Here is a 16,189-nt window from a genome sequence, read left to right as displayed (position 1 = left end):
TCTCTTTTTTTCAACCAAAAATGCTTTGCTCTGACTAAGGGGTACTTGAATTTAAAAAAAATTCACAGGGGGTACATCACTGAAAAAAGGTTGAGAACCACTGGTGTAATGATAAGTGACACATAAGAGATACGTGTAAACGGCAAGATGACGCCGGTAAACAACACCAAAACTTTAAATTGAGAATATAGAACATTACACACGGCACGCAAAAATCTGTCAAAATGTTTTTAGTACGACTTTGGTAAGCTATGAAGCCGCTTGATGGATTGTCGGCGAATTAAACATAGGAGTATTATTATGGTGTGTGTATAAGGTAAGACATTATCTGGCGTTTTGTTTCACAATATTATGCAAAACCTACTTTTCTTACCTTCTGTTACCTGCTGATCTGTATTTGGGATCTGCATGAGTACTGAAAATTTGCACGCGTCCGCCTTTGTATTTCGTGGCAACGCCGTAGTCTTTTTCTCTACCGTCTTATGTGACATTCATCCTCCACTGTTGCCATTTCTAATATAAAGTAGTGTAAAGTTCTTACTTATATCTGTCAGTAAACTCGCCATGAATGCACTAAAACATACCGGTGTAGTGAGTTTATATTATTCACCCAAGGAACTTTAGTTATTAGAGAGTTCCGGTCGGACGGTTTTTCACGGGGACACATTTCCGGCGTCGTTGTTGCTCTAGTGAGCCACGGATGAGGAGATGCTGCTCCGTTATTGATTGAAGTAAAGTCTGAATGTCATTAAAACAGTTAGCGCCATCTTTTGACACTTCTTCCACCCCCGTCCTTGCACGCTACACCGCTACAACAAAGATGACGGGGAGAAGACGCTGTTGCAGGTGAGCCACGTAAATAAGACCGCCCACAAAACGGCGCATCCTGAAGCAACTTGAAGATGTGTAAAAAATCATCAATGGAACATTTTGAGCAAAGAACCACCATCACATGTTATGTAGACCACAACGAAGTCTTTTACATTTAGACAATAATCATAATATGACTCCTTTAATGCGCCTTATAACCTGGTGCGCCTTTTGTATGAAAATAGACCTGACTAGACCCGCTCATCGGCAGTGCGCCTTATAATCCGGTGCGCCCTATGGTCCGAAAAATACGGTACTGTATTTTACAAATATGGATGGTGAGATCGACAGGCGGATCGATGCGGCGTCTTCAGTAATGCGGACGCTGTATCGATCCGTTGTGGTGAAGAACATACTTGCCAACCCTCACGAATTTTCCGGGAGACTCCCGAAATTCAGCGCCTCTCCCGAAAACCTCCCGGGACAACTATTCTCCCGAAAATCTCCCGATTTTCAGCCGGAGCTGGAGGCCACGCCCCCTCCAGCTCCATGCGGACCTGAGTGAGGACAACAGGGTGACAAGAACTAAAATCATCCAGACTAGAGATAAATTGTATTATTATGTTTATCTTACCTAACAATAAATATATTTACTAATTAAAAAAAACAAAAACAAAATAAATTTTTACTATATTTTGCTAAAAACATCAAAATTAATTGTATTTTTCCTGACTCCTTATTACATCCAGCCATAGAATTATACATTAAAATAAACATATTTGAAATAATTAATTTTAAATTATCATAATAATTCATTTAAAATTACCATATTTAATTATTAAAATAATTGCTTGTTTATCAACAACTTTAGCATTTTATTCATTATATTTTGAAGCTCTCAGAAGCCAAGTTATGTTATATTACTAAAGATTTATTTATGCAAGTTTGAAGTATCAATTATCTAAACACAGTTTTGTTTGCATATTTTCAGGATGTATATATATGTGTATATATATATATATATATATATATATATATATATATATATGAAATACTTCACTTGGGGAATTCTAGCTGTCAATATACTTCTCCCCTCTTAACCACGCCCCGCCCCCCCCCACCTCCCGAAATCGGAGGTTTCAAGGTTGGCAAGTATGGGTGAAGAAGGAGCTGAGCCGGAAGGCAAAGCTCTCAATTTACCGGTCGATCTACGTTCCAATCATCACCTATGGTCATGAGCTTTGGGTTATGACCGAAAGGACAACGGGTACAAGTGGCCAAAATTAGTTTCCTTAGGGGCTCTACCTTAGAGATAGGGTGAGAAGCTCTGCCATCCGGGAGGAGCTCAAAGTAAAGCCGCTGCTCCTCCACAAGGAGAGGAGCCAGATGAGGTGGTTCGGGCATCTGGTCAGGATGCCACCCGAACGCCTCCCTAGGGAGGTGTTTAGGGCACGTCCGACCAGTAGGAGGCCAGGGGGAAGACCCAGGACACGTTGGGAAGACTATGTCTCCCGGCTGGCCTGGGAACGCCTTGGGAGGAGCTGGACGAAGTGGCCGGGGAGAGGAAAGTCTGGGCTTCCCTGCTTAGGCTGCTGCCCCCGCGACCCCACCTCGGATAAGCGGAAGAAGATGGATGGATGGATGGTATTAAATAAATTGTAGACTACAATAGCAAGATAATGAAGCAGAGACAGGCCACCAGCCTGTGTAATTAATAATAGATACAGTGAGAATAAAATGGAAGTGAAACAACAGTTCAAGTAACACCCGAGCGCTTGGAAGCATGTAATGGAAGGGCATTAGTGGAAAAAGAAGAGTATTTTATTCAGCGATGCATCTTCACAGCAGTGACAGAGATGAAGAACTCATGTGAACCATAGCAACAAGCAGAGTTTTTCATTTAGCCTTGCTGCTGCATACCAGACTCATTCCACACATATTTTCTCCCGAGACCGTGGCCGTCCGACTGGAGACCAACAAATAATGCTTTTCATTTCTTTCCAGGCATGGTGCCCACGCCCCAGGTGTGCGTCTCCACCCTGGTCACGGTGAGCACCATGGCGGTGGTGGACCTCTACCTGCTGGAGCAGAGCATGCTGGGGTCCCGAGGGGTGCCCGGTCCCAGCGTGTGGCAGTGCGTGGCCGTGCTGCTGGGTGACCTGGGCTTCCTGCTGGCGCTGCGCTTCGTGTCGGCCGGGGTGGTGTCCGAGGCGCGCTCGCCGCAGCGGGGCTTTGCCAACGCTCTCTGGTTCCTCTTCCTATCCCTGCTCCAACTCAAGCTCTTCTTCGTGTGCCACAACTACAGGCAGGAGCGCCGGCCGCCCGACCCGCTGGCCAGGAAGGTCCTGACGCTCCTGCTGTCCATATGCCTGCCCTCCCTGTTCCTCATTCTCACTGGGGCCGACTACATGACCCCCCAGCGGAGGAAGCAGGAGGTGCGGGGGCGGCTCCTGTGGGTAGTGGTGGACCTCCTGGATGTGCTAGATCTGCAAGCCGGCCTGTGGGAGGCCCAAGGAGGGGCTATAGAGCAAAAGCTGCCAATCTGGGCGGAGGGGTTGGTCTTTTTTTACTGCTACGCTCTCCTGTTGCTGCTACCGTGCGTGGCCCTCACAGAACTGGGGGCTACGGGGCTTCCAGGACAGAGGGGGCCACGGAAGGAGGCCTTGTACCCTTGGCTGAGCCTGGTCACCATCAACATCTTCACCCTGGGCCTGAGGGGAGCGGGCATGCTGTGGTACAGGGATTCCCGGGTCTCCACCGTGTTCCTGGGCAAGAACCTCCTAGCGCTGGCCGTGAAGCTGAGCTCAGCCTGGGAGAGACACAAGCAGGGGCGCGGTCCCGGCGGCGGTGGGGAAGAAGCCGGAGCCCGACCCGCCGAGTCGACGCTGCCGAGCCAGAGCTCGGAGCAGGGAGAGGGTCAGTCCCAAGGGAAAGCCGCCTCCTCCCACTATCACACACTGTCTCGCCCTCCGAGCCACACTCTCTCCCAAGTCAGCCCAGGGCACACGGAGACGCCATCTTTCATCTCCCATGAACTCTAGACTCCCGCGTCAGTACGAGCATCTATGCACACCCAACGCAGAAAAACCCACAATGCTGTGAAACGTATGCACTTTTTGGTTTGCGCCAGGAACAAATTGGGTCACTGCGTTTGTCGGTGCGCGTTGACTCGGATCGGAACACTTTGGATTTTCCCAAGAACGTGCGTCTAAATGTCTTACGGTGTTCCAAGCTCTGCATATGTGGTTCCGTCTGTCAGTTTGTAAACTTTTAATTCCTTTTCAACACTTATCTGATAGCAATCTGGGGGAAGTAATTGTGTAGGGATGGGGAAGACCGCTGCAATTAAATTATTTGTCCATTTAAAAAAAAATTAAACACACACATTCCATCATCCTTCTTGGCTGAGAAAACTGTGAAACTGTTTTTTGCTAATCACTTTGTATTAAAATTGCAACAAAAAAAAAACACTCTCTTTGTCTGAGTCAGTGAGAGGAATTTTTTCTTCTCTGTGATTGATTGACTGTCCTTTTCAAGCTGGCCCGCCGGACATTCCCAAATAATGGTTTAAGACCTTCAAGGCCAAGTTCACACGAACACGTGTCATGTCTGTGTGATCATGTTTTTGTTTTGGTCATGTTCGGTTTTGTGTTTGGACTTTTTGTGCACTTTTGTTTTGTCACCATAGCAACCATTAGTTTTCACCTGTCACGTCACGCACCTGTTTTCGTTAATCATGTCTATAGTATTTAAGTTCATTGTTTTCAGTTTGTCGTTCTGACGACATCCCGCATTTATACTCTCCACACACCCTTATGACCCTTGCTGCGCTTTTTAATGCCGTTTTTTCATCCAAGTAAGTTTTCTTTATTCATGCCATAGTTTGCAAGTTTTGTTTAATTGTTCATAGTTTCTGCCAATGTGCAAGTTCTGTGTTTATAGTCTAGTTTTGTACCTCCGCCCCTGTGCGCGCCTTTTGTTTGATCCTTTTTTTGTAGTTATAGTGTTTAAATAAATCATGTATTTACCTTCACGCCACATCTGGTCCAATTCACTTGCACCTCGGGAGAACAAACCAAGCCATAGTCCAAGTCTTGACAGATGTCGTCAGAACGACAAACTGAAAACAATGAACTTAAATACTATAGACATGATTAACGAAAACAGGTGCGTGACTCAAAACGTGAAACAAGTGCGTGACGTGACAGGTGAAAACTAATGGTTGCTATGGTGACAAAACAAAAGTGCACAAAAAGTCCAAACACAAAACCGAACATGACCAAAACAAAAACATGATCACACAGACATGACAACACGGAGAGATTCAAAGACACATATTTGGGGATAAAACGATCTCCATCCACTAGGGGTGTAACGGTACACAAAAATTTCGGTTCGGTACGTACCTTGGTTTAGATGTCACGGTTCGGTTCATTTCCGGTACAGTAAGAAAACAACAAAATATAAATGTTTTGGATATTTATTTATCAAATTTGCAAAATCTTCCACTAAAAATATTTTTCTTAGTCCCACTTCCAAAAACATGCACCTGGGGATAGGTTGATTGGCAACACTAAATTGGCCCTAGTGTGTGGATGTGAGTGTGAATGTTGTCTGTCTATCTGTGTTGGCCCTGCGATGAGGTGGCGACTTGTCCAGGGTGTACGCCGCCTTCCGCCCGATTGTAGCTGAGATAGGCTCCAGCACCCCCCGCGACCCCAAAGGGAATAAGCGGTAGAAAATGGATGGATGGATGGAATATTTGATGTGAAGTAATGGGAACCTTGGATAGGTCAATAATTCATAATAACATTGATTTTGATTCAATATTATGTTTTGAGCAATGACAGTTTGAAAGAAAAAAAACCAGCTTTGTTTTATTAGTCAACATTGCAACTTTTTCTAAATTACATTTAACCTTTAAGCTTTTTTATTTCACTTTTGTTATGTTTTTGTTTATTTTAATAGTATTTTTAGAATGTGCCGTGGGCCTTTAAAACATTAGCTGTGGGCCTCCGGGGCACACTTTTGACACCCCTGCTATAGATAATAAAAAATGAAATGTGATAAATCTATGGATAAAAAGCAGGGCCTGGGGACGCATGCGCGTTTATCATAACTCTCTCTCTCTCTCTGTCTCTGCCCCTCCCTCACCAATGCTGCTGCGCGCACCTCCACAATTTGTTTTGTTTTTAACCCCTTCTTAACCCTGAACGTACATTGTTAACACACGCAACCATAACTCAAAATGCCGGACATTTGAGGTATTTAAGAAACTCCGCCCGGACGGCCCCGCAAAAGAGGACATGTCCGGTGAAAAGAGGACGTATGGTCAGTCTATCCTCGCCCGGAGTTTCTTAAATGCCTCAAATGTCCGGCATTTTGAGTATTGTTTACACAACGTGCAGTACGCTACTTAATATGCCCGTGTGGAAACTCGTTCGGTACACCTCCGCACCGAACCGAAACCGGTTCGGTACAAATACACATATCGTTACACCCCTACCATCCACACAAGTGTAGTTTCTAAACTGTCTGTCTACACACAAACGCATACACCTGCTGCATTGCACATTTTGTCCAATCAGAAGCCTGAAAAAAGCAGAAATATCTGACTTGGTGGCATTATACCTCCTATTATGTTTAATTTGATCGTCTTTAGACATACAGTGACATGTTACATACACTTGTAAAGAACATAATTTCACGGCTGTCTTGAGTTTCTAATAATTTCTACAACTCTTGATATCACATGGACAAAGATAAGACCTTCCGGAGGAAAGTTCTGTGGTCACATGAAACACAAATTGAGCTGTTTGGCCACAATACCCAGCAATATGTTTGGAGGAGAAAAAGTGAGGCCTTCAGTCCCAGGAACACCATTCCTACCGTCAAGCATGGTGGTGGTAGTGTTATGCTCTGGACCTGTTTTGCTGCCAATGGAACTGGTGCTTTACAGAGAGTAAATGGGACAATGACCTTCAAATTCTTCAAGACAAGCTAAAACAATCAGCCCGAAGGTTGGGTCTTGGGCGCAGTTGGGTGTTCCAACAGGACAATGACCCCAAACACACGCCAAAAGTGGTAAAAGAATGGCTAAATCAGGCTAGAATGAAGGTTTTAGAAAGGCCTTCCCAAAGACCTGACTTAAATGTGTGGACAATGCTGAAGGAACAAGTCCAACACATTTAGCTGAACTGCACCAATTTTGTCAAGAGGAGTGGTCAAAAATTCAAGCAGAAGCTTGTGGATGGCTACCAAAAGTGCCTTATTGCAGTGAAACTTGCCAAGGGACATGTAAGCAAATATTAACATTGCTGTATGTATACTTTTGACCCAGCAGATTTGCTCACATTTTCAGTAGACCCATAATAAATTCATAAAAGAAGCAAACGTCATGAATGTTTTTTGTGACCAACAAGTATGTGCTCCAATCATTACATCACAAAAAAAATAAGAGTTGTAGAAATGATTGGAAACTCAAGACAGCCATGAAATTATGTTCTTTACAAGTGTATGTTCACTTTTGACCACGACTGTACATTGTCTTTAAAAGCAGCAAGCACGTACACACACACACACGGCCCTGGGAACATTATTAAAGAGCGAATGTGCTGCTGAAAGCCAACACTGATAGAATTATAACATGTTTATCAACATGGTGATGTGTTACATGTGCAGTGAAGTGTACATTATTCCTAAAATCAGCACGCACTATCCAGCCACCTTCATAACAATATGTAATATGTACAATCTACACACTGCAAGTATATATATAATGTAGTAACAGACACCTTCATAACAATATGTAATATGTACAATCTACACACTGCAAGTATATATATCACGAAGTAAAAGACACCTTCATAACAATATGTAATATGTACAGTATACACACTGCAAGTATATATATAATGTAGTAACAGACACCTTCATAACAATATGTAATATGTACAATCTACACACTGCAAGTATATATATCACGAAGTAACAGACACCTTCATAACAATATGTAATATGTACAATATACACACTGCAAGTATATATATAATGTAGTAACAGACACATTCATAACAATATGTACAATATACACACTACAAGTATATGTATAATGTAGTAATAGACACCTTCATAACAATATGTAATATGTACAATATACACACTGCAAGTATATATATAATGTAGTAACAGACAACTTAATCACAATATGTAATATGTACAATATACACACTGCAAGAATATGTACAATGTAGTAAAAGACACCTTCATAACAATATGTAATATGTACAATATACACACTGCAAGTATATGTATAATGTAGTAACAGACACCTTCATAACAATATGTAATATGTACAATATACACACTGCAAGTATATATATAATGTAGTAACAGACACCTTCATAACAATATGTAATATGTACAATATTTACTGTGTTTTCGTCATTTTAATCATCGCCTGAACTAATTCCTCGGCACATTTATTTCCGTTTCCATAGCAGCGCACAGCCAACATCTGGCAACAACTGTGTGTTCCTACTTCTGGAAACAAAGGCGTTTTTGTTTTCTAATCATGGCAGACTCGGTAACAGACAACAAAGAAGACTATTTTTGGACAAATGAGGATTCACAACCTTATCTTTTTGAAGCTGAATGAACGGAGGATGCTGCTTACAGAAAAAGAGGAGGGTGAGACATTGGATCAGACCAAAGCCGATCCAGTGACTCTAAACTGCAAATGTGGAATTTGGAGATAAGCTATTTTGACATAAATGGAGTGCTTGCCCCAAATAAAGCAGAAAAAATGTCCCCGACCAGCTGGACCAAAGAAACAACTGTCCATCGAGTGAGTCACTTTACTCTCAATCAAACAAACAAAACATGAAATAATACTTTACAGATACCGTAATATGATTGTTCATGTTTTCCACTCAGTACAGATTGGTGTTCCATCACATTGTTGTGCATTACAAACTCAAACGCACTTTGTGTTGTTGTAGAAGCTAGCTTATCTCTTGCCGTAGTTGGCTTTTACGGCTAATACCATAGCACACCGAGGTGTTACTACGATAGAAAGAGAGCTCTTAGTGTTCGCTCTTACAACAACAATGTTGCTACTGCTTGGTTATTATTCAGGTAACGGAACGTAAATGATGTATTACTGGCGGTTTTTGAATGCATTTTTAAAGTAATTTAGAAGCAGAATTGCATTGCTAACTATCTAAAACGAGCCGATACTTACATGCTCGAATGCAAAAAAAAAAAAAAAAAAAAAAACTTTGTTTTCTTCTCTCTCATAAGGATTGTGAATGATAGGCAAAATTCCCCCAAAAAAGTGCAGTTCCCCTTTAAATACTACCATGAATACAAGAGACATTAACGTCTCTTTCCCCATTAGGGAATGACATACCCTAATCTAAAGTTGTATAAACACTTTACTGTCTGAGCAGTAAAAGCACATCCAACCTACCATCTGTGCGCTCTAATTACAGTGATCGATACACAGTATATTCAGAGGAATAGGATACAGAGGTGACTTTACGGTGCGTTCAAGGACCGGTGAACACAGTAGGACACCACAACGCCAGCCAGAAGACTTATCAGTGAAGCGTAAGAAACAACAACTGGTGGGTTTTCTTACGGCGGGTCTATTTTATTTATTTAAAATACATTCAAACATGTTAGTGTGTGTACAAGTACTTTTTGAACACATTCAAAAATATCGCGATAATGATAACCCTGATCATTTTGGTCACAATAACCGTGATATGACATTTTTATATAGTGTCATACCGAGATGTGTCCTATGATCAGGGATACTACGGTGGCCTATTTTGTGTTCGTGAACAATCAATTTGTCCTAAACACGACACGTATAAGTGCTCTATTCCAATCCTATGAACAAACTAGGGTTGTCCCCATACCAATATTTTGGTACCGGTACCAAAATGTGTTTTGATACTTTTCTAAATAAAGAAGACCACAAAAAAATGGCATTATTGTCTTTATTTGAACAAAAAATCTTAGGGTACATGAAACATATGTTTATTATTGCAATTTAGTCCTTAAATAAAATAGTGAACATACTAGACAACTTTAGTAGTAAGTAAACAAACAAAGACTCCTAATTAGTCTGCTGACGTATGCAGTAACATATTGTGTCATTTATCTACCTATTATTTTGTCTACATTATTAAGGACAAACTGTAGAAATGGATTATTAATCTACTTGTTCATTTACTGTTAATATCTGCTTATTTTCTGTTTCAACATGTTCTATCTACACTTCTGTTAAAATGTAATAATCACTTATTCTTCTCTTGTTTGATACTTTACATTAGTTTTGGTTGATACCACACTTAGGTATGGATCCGATACCAAGTACTTACAGGATCATACATTGGTCATATTCAAAGTCCTCATGTGTATTTACTGACTTTATAAACATAATATGAATTTTTTTTTAAAGGAAAAAAGATTTTGTGACAATTAATCAATCAAAGTTTATTTATATAGCCCTTAATAACAAGTGTCTCAAAGGGCTGCACAAGCCACAACAACATCCTCAACTCAGAACCCGACAATAAAAAGTATCTATGTAATCATAGTAGTATCGACTAAATACGCTATTGTACTTGGTATCATTACAGTGGATGTCAGGTGTAGATCCACCCCATGGCGTTTGTTTACATTGTGACGCCGGTGAGCTATTGTATCCTCCTCCGGTGTGTAGTGAAGCATGTTTAGCTATTCCTCGTCCTCCAGTGATAATGTTACATGGAAGAAACTTACTTTATTTGTCGCCACGGAGGCGAGGATTAGTGATTTAGAGGTAGCGAACACACTGAGGATGGACTTTAGCTGCTAACTAAGTAGCCATGTCTTAAAGCACCTCTTCCTGAGGGTGTTTCAGTGTTATAACTTCACCTTTATCTTTACCTTTTACACCAAAATGCGTCCATTCTCCCTTTTCTGTCTACAAACTGTGTCTGCTTGTAAGTACTCCGTGTGTGTGCGCTGCCGGATATGCTCAAGGGCAAGGCAAGGCAAGGCAACTTTATTTATATAGCACGTTTACAACAATTTTTAAATTGGACCAAAGTGCTTTACAGATTAAAAAGAAAAAAAAGAAGAAAAAAAAGAACATAAACAATGAATGAGCTAAACAAGATAGTGCAAAAGCAATACGGTAAAAGGGTTCGAATAAAAAGTAAAATTGCAAGATAAAAATAATGAAATAATAAAAGTGCGACAAATTGAAAAAAAAATAAAATAAAAAAAATAAAAAATTAAAATTAAACCAGCAATGTCATGACTTGAAGGCATGCCGTCATGTCCGCTAAAAGAAATAAAATAAAAAAATAAAAAATAAAATAAAATAATATATATAGTACCGTTTTTGATTCCTTAGTACCGTGATACTATACTATCCATCCATCCATTTTCTACCGCTTATTCCCTTTTGGGGTTGCGGGGGGCGCTGGAGCCTATCTCAGCTACAATCGGGCGGAAGGCGGTGTACACCGTGGACAAGTCGCCACCTCATCGCAGGGCCAACACAGATAGACAGACAACATTCACACTCACATTCACACACTAGGGACCATTTAGTGTTGCCAATCAACTTATCCCCAGGTGCATGTCTTTGGAGGTGGGAGGAAGCCGGAGGACCCGGAGGGAACCCACGCAGTCACGGGGAGAACATGCAAACTCCACACAGAAAGATCCCGAGCCTGGGATTGAACCCAAGACTACTCAGGTCCTTCGTATTGTGAGGCAGACGCACTAACCCCTCTTCCACCGTGCTGCCCGATACTATACTAGTACAACCCTAAAACAAACTATTTTAAACCAGAAAGAAGGATGGTTGTTAACAAATATTCTGCATTATCTGAGTCTTTTAGACATAGTCAACATGTCAAGAAGAACATCCAAACTGAGTCACAACTCATGTGCTTTCTTAGTCCCTAAAGAAATGTTTAGCCGCCACAGAAATCGTACAACCCTTTTTCATTTTAGATGAGGTAAAAGGGGGAAAAAAAAGCCACACCTTTACATTATTAAAGTGCGGGGGTGGTAATATTTGCGTCAGACAACATTATAGCTTGCAGCAGTCGGTGTGGGGACCAGCCGAGTGCTTTGTTTCACGGTGAGGTAACCAGCGAGTCTGTGGTCCAGGGTCCCACGCCGGACTTGGACCTACGCCATGTGTGAGATATTCAGCAAGCGGCCTCCAGCACCATCCATCCATCCATTTTCTACCGCTTGTCCCTTTCGGGGTCACAGGGGGGCGTCGCTGGAGCCTATCTCAGTTGCATTCGGGCGGAAGGCGAGGTACAGCCTGGACAAGTCACCACCTCATCACAGGGCCAACACAGATAGACAGACAACATTCACATTCACACACTACGGTCAATTTAGTGTTGCCAATCAACCTATCCCCAGGTGCATGTCTTTGGAGGTGGGAGGAGCCTATCCCCAGGTGCATGTCTTTGGAAGTAGGAGGAGCCTATCCCCAGGTGCATATCTTTGGAGGTGGGAGGAGCCTATCCCCAGGTGCATGTCTTTGAAGGTGGGAGGAGCCTATCCCCAGGTGCATGTCTTTGGAGGTGGGAGGAGCCTATCCCCGGGTGCATGTCTTTGGAGGTGGGAGGAGTCTATCCCCAGGTGTATGTCTTTGGAGGTGGGAGGAGCCTATCCCCAGGTGCATGTCTTTGGAGGTGGGAGGAGCCTATCCCCAGGTGCATGTCTTTGGAGGTGGGAGGAGCCTATCCCCTGGTGCATGTCTTTGGAGGTGGTAGGAGCCTATCCCCAGGTGCATGTCTTTAAAGGTGGGAGGAGCCTATCCCCAGGTGCATGTCTTTGGAGGTGGGAGGAGCCTATCCCCAGGTGCATGTCTTTAAAGGTGGGAGGAGCCTATCCCCAGGTGCATGTCTTTGGAGGTGGGAGGAGCCTATCCCCAGGTGTATGTCTTTGGAGGTGGGAGGAGCCTATCCCCAGGTGTATGTCTTTGGAGGTGGGAGGAGCCTATCCCCAGGTGCATGTCTTTGGAGGTGGGAGGAGCCTATCCCCAGGTGCATGTCTTTAAAGGTGGGAGGAGCCTATCCCCAAGTGCATGTCTTTGGAGTTCGGAGGAGCCTATCCCCAGATGCATGTCTTTGAATGTGGGAGGAGCCTATCCCCACATGCGTGTCTTTGGAGGTGGGAGGAGCCTATCCCCAAGTGCATGTCTTTGAAGGTGGGAGGAGCCTATCCCCAGGTGCATGTCTTTGGAGGTGGGAGGAGCCTATCCCCAGGTGCATGTCTTTGGAGGTGGGAGGAAGCCGAAGTACCCGGAGGGAATCCACGCAGTCACGGGGGAGAACATGCATACTCTGCACAGAAAGATCCCGAGCGCAGGTTCAAACCCAGGACCTTCATACTAACCCCTCCTCCACCGTTCTGCCCGGCCTCCAGGACTAAATATCAAAATAAAAGCGCTTGATATTGGCCCTGGCAGCTCACTGGGCGTGATGTGGGCAGGTATTGGCAGCCTGTCAGCGCAATGCGAGGAAGGAGTCACTGAAAGGAATTCAAGGCCAATCAAACCTGACGTACCAATGCCGCCTCACAGCTCCTCGGCTATATTCAAAGTCAATCCTCCTCCACTTGGCGGTCTTTTCCATCGCATGTTTTCATCTTTTCCTAAGATGCTGAATGGAGAGCACATTATTGCCACGCTCACAAAGTGCCGCCATTCATCACAATTAGCTCGACCTCCACCCCCATCGTCTCGGATCCTACTGACGTCCTCGCGCGTCCTTGGCGTCGCGCGCTGAAGGCGACAGATACGAGTCTTGATGCGTCGGCGTCAGGAGTCGCACTTGTGTGTTCTAAGAGCGGCGAGCTTTAAGGGTCCTATTATATTCAAGCGGCGCCATTTGTCATGATGCGAGCGCTTATTGTCTGGCTGCTTTACGCCTGATTTACGAGCCGCGCTTAGAGGACATATTTAAACTAATGAACACACTCAGACACAGAGGGGGGACTCATTTGAAAGCTTCTGCAGGGATTTATCGGGTTCAGAGGCGGGGGCTCGTAGTAAACAGGATCCAACTCCCGTCAACCCGCTTTCTTTCATCTCCTCCTCCGCCCTCACTCTCTATTTCAGTGTTTCTCAACCACTGTGCCGCGGCACACTGGTGTGCCGTGAGATACAGTCTAGTGTGCCATGGGAGATTATCTACAAACCCCGTTTCCGTATGAGTTGGGAAATTGTGTTAGAGGTAAATATAAACAGAATACAATGATTTGCAAATCCTTTTCAACCCATATTCAATTGAATGCACTACAAAGACAACATATTTGATGTTCAAACTCACTTTTTTTTTTTTGCAAATAATAATTAACTTAAAATTTAATGGCTGCAACACGTGTCAAAGTAGTTGGGAAAGGGCATGTTCACCACTGTGTTACATGGCCTTTCCTTTTAACAACACTCAGTAAACGTTTGGGAACTGAGGAGACACATTTTTTAAGCTTCTCAGGTGGAATTCTTTCCCATTCTTGCTTGATGTACAGCTTAAGTTGTTCAACAGTCCGGGGGTCTCCGTTGTGGTATTTTAGGCTTCATAATGCGCCACACATTTTCAATGGGAGACATGTCTGGACTACAGGCAGGCCAGTCTAGTACCCGCACTCTTACTATGAAGCCACGTTGATGTAACATGTGGCTTGGCATTGTCTTTCTGAAATAAGCAGGGGCGTCCATGGTAACGTTGCTTGGATGGCAACATATGTTGCTCCAAAACCTGTATGTACCTTTCAGCATTAATGGCGCCTTCACAGAAGTGTAAGTTACCCATGTCTTGGGCACTAATACACCCCCATACCATCACAGATGCTGGCTTTTCAACTTTGCGCCTATAACAATCCGGATGGTTCTTTTCCTCTTTGGTCCGGAGGACACGACGTCCACAGTTTCCAAAAACAATTTGAAATGTGGACTCGTCAAACCACAGAACACTTTTCCACTTTGTATCAGTCCATCTTAGATGAGCTCAGGCCCAGCGAAGCCGACGGCGTTTCTGGGTGTTGTTGATAAACGGTTTTCGCCTTGCATAGGAGAGTTTTAACTTGCACTTACAGATGTAGCGACCAACTGTAGTTACTGACAGTGGGTTTCTGAAGTTTTCCTGAGCCCATGTGGTGATATCCTTTACACACTGATGTCGCTTGTTGATGCAGTACCGCCTGAGGGATCGAAGGTCACGGGCTTAGCTGCTTACGTGCAGTGATTTCACCAGATTCTCTGAACCCTTTGATGATATTACGGAGTGTAGATGGTGAAATCCCTAAATTCCTTGCAATAGCTGGTTGAGAAAGGTTGTTCTTAAACTGTTCAACAATTTGCTCACGCATTTGTTATCAAAGTGGTGACCCTCGCCCCTTCCTTGTTTGTGACTGACCGAGCATTTCATGGAATCTACTTTTATACCCAATCATGGCACCCACCTGTTCCCAATTTGCCTGTTCACCTGTGGGATGTTCCAAATAAGTGTTTGATGAGAATTCCTCAACTTTATCAGTATTTATTGCCACCTTTCCCAACTTCTTTGTCACGTGTTGCTGGCATCACATTCTAAAGTTAATGATTATTTGCAAAAAAAAGTTTTTTTTATCAGTTTGAACATCAAATATGTTGTCTTTGTAGCATATTCAACTGAATATGGGTTGAAAAGGATCTGCAAATCATTGTATTCCGTTTATATTTACATCTAACACAATTTCCCAACTCATATGGAAACGGGGTTTGTAATATCACCTATTTGGGTTAAACATATTTTTTGCAAACCAGTAATATGGTCTGCAAATGATGTGTTGTTGTTGAGTGTCGGTGCTGTCTAGAGCTCGGCAGAGTAACCGTGTAATACTCTTTGTCCTGGGCATGACGTTAAAGTGCATCCGGCAGAGGAGGCTCCTCTATGGGGTCTTGGGGCACTAGGAGGTTAACCACTTTACTACTGTTACCCCAGGTGGCCCTTGGCAAAGGCCTAGTACCTGACTGCCCCCTAGCCAGGGATACGGTGAAGACCTCGACGGCGGAGCAGGCGGAAGACGGTAGATTTAAGAACTACCACAATGGCGGAAGAAGGCTGCAGCAGAAAAGGGTCCCCAGTCGTCTTGGACTCCATGCCACTGGACCCTGACCCGATTCTGTCAAGGATCGTGTGGTGACTCTCTGTGCACCAGTCTCCCCACGTAAAACAAAGTCACGCATAGGCCTCCTCCATAAAAGGGACACCCCCCTACCAGGAGGATAGTCATACTCGTTTGAGTGACCGCCGATGATGACTCTTCCATATCAGTAGGTGGCAGCCGGTAGCTAATTGCTTTGTAG

At 43.5% G+C, this 16,189-nt stretch overlaps 2 protein-coding genes across 3 annotated transcripts in view; one reads left to right on the top strand and one right to left on the bottom strand.

Moving 5' to 3' along the window:
- The window catches only part of tmem265 (transmembrane protein 265), a 17,213-nt gene extending 12,929 nt beyond the window's left edge, over positions 1-4,284 (top strand). The window contains exon 2 of the mRNA XM_061930241.1: positions 2,815-4,284. Coding sequence (XP_061786225.1) covers positions 2,817-3,851 — 1,035 coding nt within the window. The 5' untranslated portion in view covers positions 2,815-2,816 and the 3' untranslated portion in view covers positions 3,852-4,284. The remainder of the gene's footprint in view (positions 1-2,814) is intronic.
- The window catches only part of mrpl11 (mitochondrial ribosomal protein L11), a 240,650-nt gene that overhangs the window by 89,692 nt on the left and 134,769 nt on the right, over positions 1-16,189 (bottom strand). The window lies entirely within an intron of this gene.

The sequence above is a fragment of the Nerophis lumbriciformis genome, linkage group LG36 (assembly GCF_033978685.3).
Source record: "Nerophis lumbriciformis linkage group LG36, RoL_Nlum_v2.1, whole genome shotgun sequence".
Taxonomy (NCBI): domain Eukaryota; kingdom Metazoa; phylum Chordata; class Actinopteri; order Syngnathiformes; family Syngnathidae; genus Nerophis; species Nerophis lumbriciformis.
The sequence above is the reverse complement of the archived record's forward strand: the minus strand, read 5'-3'. Positions and strand labels throughout refer to the sequence as shown.